At 41.0% G+C, this 10578-nt stretch overlaps 1 protein-coding gene across 1 annotated transcript in view; it reads left to right on the plus strand.

The window, feature by feature from the left end:
• LOC104295378 (zinc finger SWIM domain-containing protein 6-like) overlaps nt 1-10578 on the plus strand; it is a 51358-nt gene that overhangs the window by 13018 nt on the left and 27762 nt on the right. Inside the window, 4 exon segments of the mRNA XM_009895133.1 lie at nt 5878-6057; nt 7600-7667; nt 7670-7787; nt 8346-8490. Of these exon segments, the coding sequence (XP_009893435.1) occupies nt 5878-6057; nt 7600-7667; nt 7670-7787; nt 8346-8490 (511 nt within the window).

The following is a 10578-nucleotide window of genomic DNA, read 5'->3' on the forward strand; positions in this document are numbered from 1 at the left end:
ATGGCAGGGGGGTTGGAACTCGATGATCTTCAAGGTCCTTTCCAACCTAAACCATTCTATGATTCGGAAGTCTGTATAGGGAAACCAGAGTGCATTAAGGAATTCTTTTTATGAATAAAATTGTAACTTGGATCTAACTGAATGCCAAGAGTACTTTTCCTTGGGGTTCTTATCGAGGAGAGAACAGCACTGAAGTGCTTTGCCTGTCTTCAATATTTCATAATACCAGCTGCTTAATTGGAGCATTCTCCAGTGGGAGTTCTGATTATGCTTTGTTCTCATGGAGATCTCTCCATTCCTGGAGGAGCAAAGTGACTTTGTGAGTCATTCTGAAGGCACTTGTCCTTCTTGTTGAGCAGCAATAAATATCATACGCTACCTTCTTTGAGTTTTCCGAGTGATTGTCTCAGTGAAAGTGTGTATGTGTTTAAAAAACAGATGTAAACCACTTTAAAATTCTTTGCTGGCACTTTGTTTTTAAAAGTGTCATAGGTTCCATCTTCTATTATTGTTACTATTCTGGCACTTCCAATGCTGGAAAATGATGCTTTTGTAATAGAATTGATTATGCTCAAATGGGGCACAGTGGCAAGTGTGCAGCGAGTGCTGAAGCAGATTTGTCTGTTGCTCGAAGGGAATGATCTTGATTACCTGGGTTCACTTTCTTTGAAATAAATGTTACTAATGTGGTAGCTTTTGGGGTTTAGTTTTTTTTAAGAAAGATACATGCATTAATGGGAAGAGCAAAGATATGTCAAACGTGCATCAGTTTCTTGCATATTTTAATTTTGCAAATTAATGGATTGATCTTAAGTATATTAAACATAAAACTCCAAGGCAAAGACCAAGTTTCAGCCACTGATTACACAGGTATTGTAAATGAGGAAACACTTACCCAATCCAGGGCTGCTACACAACAGCCCTGACAAGATAGCATAATATTTCTAGGAAAAGCAGATTTCTTGGGAAGACTGTAATCAAACAGTCAAACAGAATTGTACGCTGGATCTTCAGTCATGCTCAGTGTCCTAGCCCCCACTAAAACTGTTTCCACCATCACCTTCCCATTTACTGGGACAAGAGTAAAATATAATGGGATTTAGGAAAATTGAGCAACATTTAATTTCTTGGGAGAGTGTATACATTCCTTGCACTTTCTTTGGCTTCATGAATACACGCATACACAAGATGTGTAATTATTACAACGCCTACTTTTACAGTGAGTGAATACTTCTTAATGTTTTTCAATTTACATGTTTAAATCCTAATCAGTGTAAAGGCATGCTGTTCCTTTCTCCCTCATGAATTCAGAGGTATGGATTTCTACTGAGAAATACAAAAGTGTACTGATGTTCTTTCTGTATGTACAAGGCATGCATGTGTAAAGCAGTAATGTAACCTATTTCTTTGTGGTGTGAGGCACACTAAAGATGAATGACAACTCTGCATTTTAAAACAGAGGGCTATTTGAACCAAAGGTCTGTTTTGGCAAAGCTGTTTTTTTCCAGGTCAAAAGGATTAGTGTTGAACCAAAAGAGGCAATTCCTCACAGCAATATGAGAGTTCTAATATTCATTCCCTTGTGAAAGTAATATCAAATTGCAGTTACAGCATGACTTGTCTTCCAGTTATCTTCTGTGGGGAAAAATTTGCATATTGGTTTGTGATATTTTGCCACTGTGCTGTGAGGAGCTTCATACTGGAAAGACACGGGTCACAGTCAAGGGATCCAAATCAGAACTTTACTTTTGGTTTAGTTTGGGGGGAGGGTGTGTGTGTGTGTGTGATATGTCAGCCTTCTGAGATCCAGTATGAAAAGATACCTGGTGCTTGGGGAAAGGGAGACACAGGAAAAAGTGAGCTGTGTTAGAAAAACAGAATATGTAAATACAAACACATTCTCTGTTGCTTTTTTTTTTTTTAAAAATCCATTTAATGAGACATTTTTTCATATTTCGGGTGGCATTGGTAACATCATTAAACCTAGTCAAACAGGTAAACTTACCTGAGAATGCCAGGAATGTATTTTGCGAAACTTCTTTTGAGTATAGGCTGTTGCGAACAGCAGTTTCCAGGCTGAAGTCACTAGAAATGGATTTAGATATGTTCCCCACTAATTAATTACAAGTAGCTGCCCTTCTTTTTTCTGTAAGCCTTATCTGTAGTAAAGGGTAAGTGTGATCACCAGTTTCCCCATATAGGAGCCATTAAGCAGAAAATAGAGAATCTCTTGTTTGAGGCCAGTGTAAGCTTTCAGGTTGGTGGTGACATTTAAGGGCCAGCTCATGGGGGCTTCCACTGAGCAGCATCAGAGTGGAATAGGAAGAATATCCTCTGGGCTCCTTCCAGTTGGTGTGTGGTAAAATCTGGGCAAAAGTGAACATTTTCTTCAGACTTTTTGGAGCTAGGACCAGGACAAGAACCAGTGAATTAAAAGAGCCAGAATGGAGTAGATGTCAGGGGAGGGGGGGGGAAGGCGCTTGGGGAGAAGGAGGAAGAAATGAATACAGGCAAACATACACACATGGGGGGAGGGGGAGATAATGCACATACACACAAAAACTTGAAACTCAAATTGGCTGAAGAGTGTGGGGTTGCATCCTTCTCCCAGATGGTAGCCTTTGTAGCGCTACAGGAGCTGAGCCTGAGGCTCTTTCTGTTCTCTTCTCTTCTCAGTGGAGGAGTTTTGTCTCACTCTTTCTGCAGGGAATCAGGCAGCTGTGAAAGCTGGGTGAGATCTCAGATGTGCACGCAGCTCACCCTGAGGTCACCGTGAGCAGGGTGCAGTTGATCTATTGAAATTTTAAGTGGTTTGTGTGGGGTTTATTAGAAATACATTTCTCCTTGTGCTTCATTTGCATAAAAATAGCGTGGATTTCTGAGACAATCACTGCTAACAATGTAGTTATGCTTGACATAGATTCCCTCTTTAAACCAAAGGAATTTTTAAAGGATTTTGGTACTTTGGGGTATCTCTTCCCTTTCCTGTCTCTTAGATGTACCGCATGCATAGTGGAGCTTCTGAAGAATTCCTTTGCTTCTACTGGTGTTTCTGAGATGCAGAAAAAGAAAAGACCACTCATTTTGTAGGGGCATGGTATAATAAGTAGTGTGCATTCCACCTTGCTGGATGATTGAAATACTTACCACATGTGGTTAAGATATTCTACTTTGCTTTTGCTTCAGTCTGAAAACACTGGAATCTGGTTATAAAGTATTACATTTGCTTTTTTTTTTTTTTAGATGGTGAGAGGTACAGTGTCTCCTCAGTGCCCTAAAGTAATACTTGATTTATGAAAATAAATAAGTAAGCCCAAGATGACTATTCTACAAGGCTTTCCAATATGCCCCATCTTCTATTTTGTTTTGTACATTGCAAGAAATATAGTCCTTTTGTCTTGGGCAGTGCTGAATGCATTGGTGCTTAATGATAAGAACCAGTTGTAATGCCATCCAGAGGGACCTGGACAAGCCTGAGAAGTCGGCCCATGTGAACCTCGTGAGGTTCAACAAGGCCAAGTGCAGGGTCCTGCATCTGGGTCAGGGCAACCCCCAGTATCAATACAGGCTGGGGGATGAAGGGGTTGAGAGCAGCCTTGCTGAGAAAGACTTGGGGGTACTGGTGGATGAAAAGCTGGACATGAGCCAGCAATGTGTGCTCACAGCCCAGAAAGCCAACTGTATCCTGGGCTGCATCAAAAGCAGCGTGGCCAGCAGGTCGAGGGAGGTGATTCTGCCCCTCTATTCCGTTCTGGTGAGACCCCACCTGGAGTACTGCATCCAGCTCTGGGGCCTTCAGGACAGGAAAGACACGGACCTGTTGGAGCGGGTCCAGAGGAGGGCCACAAAGATGACCAGAGGGCTGGAATGCCTATCCTATGAGGACAGGCTGAGAGAGTTGGGGTTGTTCAGCCTGGAGAAGAGAAGGCTCCGGGAGCACCTTATAGTGGCCTTTCGGTACTTAAAGGGGGCTTATAAGAAAGATGGAGACAGACATTTTAGTAGGGCCTCTAGCGATAGGACAAGGGGTAATGGCTTTAAACTAAGATTCAGACTTAAACTAGATTCAGACTAAATATGAAGAAGAATTTTTTTACAATGAGGGTGGTGAAACACTGGCCCAGGTTGCCCAGAGAGGTGGTAGATGCCCCATCCCTGGAAACATTCAAGGTCAGGTTGGACGGGGCTCTGAGCAACCTGATCTAGTTGAAGGTGTCCCTGCTCACTGCAGGGGGGTTGGACTATAGATGACCTTTAAAGGTCCCTTCCAACCCAAACCATTCTAATATTCTGTTCTATAATATGTCTATGTTTGAGGAGTGAAGTGTGTTGTAGAACGTGTCTAAATAAAGTCAGATGATTTGATTTTAAAAGGTTTTAAAAACAGTATTGGCTTTGTTCAGTCCCAAGGTAAGTTTTGGACACTTTAAAAAAAAAAAAAGAAACAACACACTGTCCTGGTTGGAGGACAAAAACACACAAACCAAAACACAACCAAAAAACCTCATAAACAAAACCCCAAAAAACTCACAAACAAAAAACCAACAAAACATCATGCTCTACTGTATGTAACTACTGTGCAGTAATAATCTGCATTAGTGTAGTATCTCTCTGGTGTTCTGCACTGTACCATCTCTTTTTTCGTTGTGGTTTTCAGATTTCTTTGATACTACTTTCCCATTCCTTGTCGGCCTGAATAGCAGCGGATTTGCAACCTTAAGGATCAAGCTCTGTTTCCACTGGCTCCTGTGCTGTGGCATACCAACATACTGAGTTACTTTAGGAGTTAATGTAATGTGATGGCCTGTTCTCTGGGTATCTATTTTGCATTCTTGGTTAGCAAAAGAATACTCGAATGTGAGAATCCTATTATCTTGGAAGAACCAGCTGCATTTTTATTCATTTTTTTTTTCTTTGAGCCTGTCATCAAGATTGCATAGTTTTAAGTATATTCTTTAAATCTCTTGTAGTGTATAAGGCATGTTCTTAATGAGCAAATGCACCATTGCTAAACAGTACTTTCAGATGTCTTCATGCTTATGTCAAAGTTCACGCTGATGAAGAGACAGCTGATTTAGAGAAAAATCTTTCAATTTGAAAATTGTTGCTAGAGACCCTGATGTATTTATGCCTGCCCTGCTATATAGTGTCAGGGAGCAGGTTCTAAAGTTATCGCATATATGAAACATCATTGCAAATTAGCTTTCCCTTCAAGCCCTGTAAACAGAAAGTGTAAAACAAATTTTCTAGTGTAACCAAATTACTGAAGTAGTAGCAGTAAAAATATATTCCTGTTAGACTGCACAAAAACAGTGTTTACTGAATCTCTGAGGTCCAGATGTGTTTGGGAATGAGTTATATGATCAGCAGTACTTCTGCTGGGTTTTAAGTGTGGAAGTATATGCTTACAAAATACATGTCTTACTAATGCACTCGTTTGGTTCCTGTAATGCAAAGCTGGAAGATACATAGTTCCTGTTTGTAGAAAAGAACATTTGCTTCTGGTATAAAAATTTAGAAGAAAAACTTGGATAATTTCCTGCTGTAACTTTATGTGAATTCTTGTTTGCTTTTGACTGTCTGATGGGCCATATATTGTGAATTATGAATTTTCTAATACAAAAGACCCAATTGATACCTTTTATTTGAGAAGGTTGGCTTGATACAGTCTTTCAACTGCTTCAGATGGGCCACACCAGCTCCAAGATTCCGCGTCAGGATTTCAGTCTGCCTGGTGTTAGGCATAGCTGGGAAACAAGCAGTGTAGCCTTCGAGGAGAGAAAAAGTGTTGCAGTATAGAAGTTTGCAATTAGTCATTGGTTGTTGCATTTTTAATTGAAAACCTAATTTAGCAATTTTATTTTTTTTTTAAATCAGGTGCTCTATGGATGTGTATAGTCTTAAATCCCCACTGCAAGTTGGAGCAAAAGGCCAGTTGGCTAAAACAGCTGAAAAAATGGAACAATGTGGATGTTTGTCCCTGGGAAGATGGAAACTATGGAAACGAGCTGCCCAATTTAACCAATGCTTTGCCTCAGGGTGCAAATGCTAACCAAGGTGAGCCTAAATATATGCACTGACTGCAACATATAATATAGCCTCTGTTTTATATACTCTAGCCTTGCAGAATTCAGCATTCTTTCCTGGGACAAGTAAATTTCTTGTTGAGGATTGACCAGCCAAATTTATTTTCACTAATACTATACTTGCAGAAAGGATAAATAGGGAGGGGGTTTTGTGCTGGGGCTGCAATGTTTTCAAAGCAAAATAAATAAAATACTTGTTGCATGAAAATTGGATGTCCCTGAAGTATGTAATGTAAAAGCCTATTGTTTCTTTGCTTGACTATAATATTATATATCCCTTCTGGTGTTGGGATTTTTGTGTTGTTTGCAGTTACAAAGCCTTTGATACTTACTTAAAGGGAGATCTGTTGTAACTGCATTAAACTGAGTGTGTGAGAAACTACAGCAACTATCTGTGGGATGTACTCTGTGTTGTGCAGTCTGCATTGACGGTGGGGGGGGAGGAGGCTGCAGATGCAACACTGCCTTCTTGGAGGAGGTATCTTTTCTTACTCAGTATCATGCTTTCTAATCTAAAATGTGATTATCAAATCTGACAGAAGCCTTCTCCAGTCATCTTCAAGCAAAGATTGCTACTTTGCTAATAACTGAGTGTCCTGGTTTGAGGATGCAGGATATTTACCTGGGGAAAAAACCCTCAGTATTTTGATACGTATTTCATATAATCATGATAAAGTTAAAATTAAGTGCTTGTGGGAGGTGGCAGATTTGGGCTTAGATGGGGTTTTCCTTGTTTCTTTTTCTTGGAAGATTACCTGAATGAAATAGACTTGATTCATTTTAAATCTTGCAGCTATCTGGGGACAGAAGTTCATTCAACATATAACTTCCTACAGAGATGTTTTGCTTTCTGGATCTTGTGATGTTCAGCCCAACTTGTACAGGCTAGTGGCAACTCTGACATGGCATTTCAACATTCATAGACACAATGCCATGTCGACAGTCGCTTTTGCTATAGGAAGATGTCCAGTAAAGATTATGTCAGTCCCATGGCCTCAGTACCTCACTTTATTTGCAGTATTTGTATATGTTTATGACAAAAAATTAGACAAGTGCTCAAAGTTAATGTCACTTCTCAAAGAAAACTAAAAATCTTTCATGCAATGTTTATCTGTCCCTCGTCCTAAGTAGATCTGGGTCTGAGAAGGAGAGAAACTAGGGATGCTTGAGTAGCTGTGTGCCATATACTTTCTAGTTTGTTTTTAGGGGAGTTCTGTACATGCTGTTTAATGTCCTTCATCTCTAGCTGTTCCCTTTGCAAAGTCCTATTTAGCATTAGCTGTGCTGGTTTGTAGATCTCTCTGAATGCAAAGTGAATGGCACACACTTCATCTGAGCTGTTGGATAATAGGATGTGAAATGTCATCTGCGGGCTGCTCCTTGTGGAGCAGGGCAAGACAGACTGCCATCAGTTGGGGGTTGGTGAATAGGTAGAAGAAAATACTGTGAATGACTAATTTGCATATGAGTGAGTAAAAGCTGATGCAGCTTTCTGAACTTGTGAAAATGACAGATTCATCGAACAGGCCACAGCGGACAGTGTTCACTCGAGCCATAGAGGCATGCGATCTGCACTGGCAGGGCAGCCACTTACCAGCCACTTACAGCACATTATCAGTAGTGACCTATACACCAACTACTGTTACCATGACGACACTGAAAACTCACTCTTTGACTCTCAAGGGTGGCCCCTCTGGCATGGTAAGTGGCTAAACTGGAAAGACATGGAAAGTTTCCATGACTTGCTGCTTTATTCAGTTTCTGTGGCATTATTTTGGGGTGGTGGAGATGAATGAAAAGCCTGGCAAAAAGAACAGAGGCTCCCTTGAAATGTTGGCTCAGAAGTAGTCATAGAATCATAGAATGGTTTAGTTTGGAAGGGACTTAAAGCTCATCCAGTTCCAACCCCCCTGCCCTGGGCAGGGACACCTCCCACCAGCCCAGGTTGCTCCAAGCCCCGTCCAACCTGGCCTTGAACACCTCCAGGGATGGGGCAGCCACAGCTTCTCTGGGCAACCTGCGCCAGGGGCTCACCACCCTCAGAGTGAAAAATTTCTTCCTAATAGCTCATCTAAATCTGCCCTCTTCCAGTTTGACACCATCATCAACCAACACCCCCAAGTCCTTTAAGTCTTTCTTGTGTAGTTTTAAAAATAAAACAAAGAAAACAAACAAAAAAGCCCTTTTGTGTAACCTAGCAAAACAGGCTATTGCAGACATGGAAGCATTGCTATTCCTCAATTATTTTCTCCATTTTAGAACATGTTCCTACAGCCTGTGCGAGGGTGGACGCGTTACGATCTCATGGATACCCACAAGAAGCACTGAGGCTAGCAATAGCTATTGTTAATATGCTAAGAAGGCAGCAGCAGAAACAGCTGGAAATGTTCCGGGCTCAGAAGAAAGGTAAATGTGGGGAAGAGAGAAGGGCAAAGGACACGACAAAGTGACAATAACACTGGACTGGAACTTTGCATGAGAAAACTGCTTTTGAAACTAAAGCAAAAGAGGTGACTTTAACTCTTCAGTCCAAATGATCATAGTGGTAATGTTACATTCTGGATGTTGGAGGGTTTTTTTTAAGTTGAGCTGTGAGCTCTGCAGGGCAAGGCCTCTGTTCTGCCTTCTGTAATACGTCTGACATGATGGGGCCTTTATCCCAATAAGGGGTTTTGGTTACACAATGTAAATATTCATTCTGTGTAATTTATAGGCTTTTAAAGAGAGCTTTACAATTGGCGCATCAGGTATTTAAAATAATTTTTTCCTCTGACGTATAATTTAGCAGAGCTATGTATTTCTGAGTTGGAAGCCTAAAGTTGACATTAAGGGTAACAAGGCAAAGCCTGCACTACAGAAATTCATCAGATTTGGCAGTTTGTTCCAAAAATCTCTTATGATGCTTAAAACTTTAAGGGATTCACATCACTGGAAATGAGATTTTTGGAAACACTGGCTTTATAAAATGTTCTGTGGTGTTCCTCTGAGCACTACCCCTATTTTTTTAAGGAACATTCTACCAAAGATAATCCTGCACTGAACTTTGTCAGAAGTTTGAAGAGGTAGTGGAAGAAGAAAGGGATGGCTTTGTGGTTAAAGAATTCACATGGAAAAAACTGGAATTACATTCTTGGCTACTACAAGAACACCTTTCATTCAAATTTTATTTTAGGTCTTTGTTGCTACTCTTAACTGTGTATCTTCATGCAATGTAGGCAAAAATACCAGTGTGAAGTCACGTGTGTAAATTTTTCAAGTGTATGTGCAGGTGTTTTCCCAGAAATGATCATTTAGAAATTTAAGTGAAGACAAGGTAGACACCTGACTAAAAAAAAAAAAAATATGTAAAAAGTAGTTGGAAGTTCCTATGTGCCTCCATTTCTGTTTCACAGTGTCCAAGGAAGAAGTTTTGAGCACTATTGTGGATCCTAGATTTGAACAAAACTTAAAAGCACTTTGTATAATTACTTAGAATTTTTCTGAGTCTTTTTATCATGTAATATATCTTTCCTTAACATGTGGTCCCTTAAAAGCTTTGTACCTTTTCCAGCTTCTCAGACTGGGGAGATAAGATGGGAGGGGGCTATGTCACTGTGTGTATGTGTGTACAAACTGCTGACAGGTGTGAAGGATCTGCTGCAAGTGTGCTGGTCATAGTACTGCTCCTTTTCATTCCCAGTTGCTAATGCAGTATCTAGACATTCAATACTTCTGTTAAGTTCCTTTCCCTGTGAGCAGTTTCTATAGCTGTCAACTAATATTATGCTGAAAATGGAGTGTATGAAATTGATTCATCCTACCCCAAAACAAAGTTTGTCATTTCTACATTGTTACTCACTGCTTTTGGGATTTTTTCCTCCTATGTTTAGAATTTTAAAAATATTCTTTTAATACTGCAACCACCTGTCGTGGTTTGGCCTCAGCCAGCAGCAAAGAACCACTCGGCTGCTCGCTCAACCCCCACAGCCGTGGGGAAAATTGGAAGAAAAGGCAAAACTCGTGGGTTGAGATAAAGGCAGTTTAACAGAACAGCAAAGGAAAGAGGAAAACAACAACAATAACACCGACAGAGGAATGTACAAATGTGATTACGTTACTGCTGCTCATCCACTGGACCCGGACCTCTGCAGCCCGCTCCAAGCTGTGACTTCCTGGCTCATCCACTGGCCCCGGACCTCTGCAGCCCGCTCCAAGCTGTGACTTCCTGCCCCCTCCCCTGGCCAGCTCCCCCCTATAGCCTGGGCATGGCTCACATGGCATGGAATACCTGTGTCCCCTGCTGGCTCCTTGGGAAAATTAACCCCATCCCTGCTGGAACCAGGACAACACCACATAGAATCATAGAATCACTAAGGTTGGAAGGGACCTTTAAGATCATCAAGTCCAACCATCAACCTACCCTGACAAAACCACCTCTAAACCATGTCCCCAAGTACCACATCTACCCTTTTTTTAAACACCTCCAGGGATGGCGAATCCACCACCTCCCTGG

This window comes from Charadrius vociferus, unplaced genomic scaffold (assembly GCF_000708025.1).
Source record: "Charadrius vociferus isolate BGI_N301 unplaced genomic scaffold, ASM70802v2 scaffold381, whole genome shotgun sequence".
Taxonomy (NCBI): Eukaryota; Metazoa; Chordata; class Aves; order Charadriiformes; family Charadriidae; genus Charadrius; species Charadrius vociferus.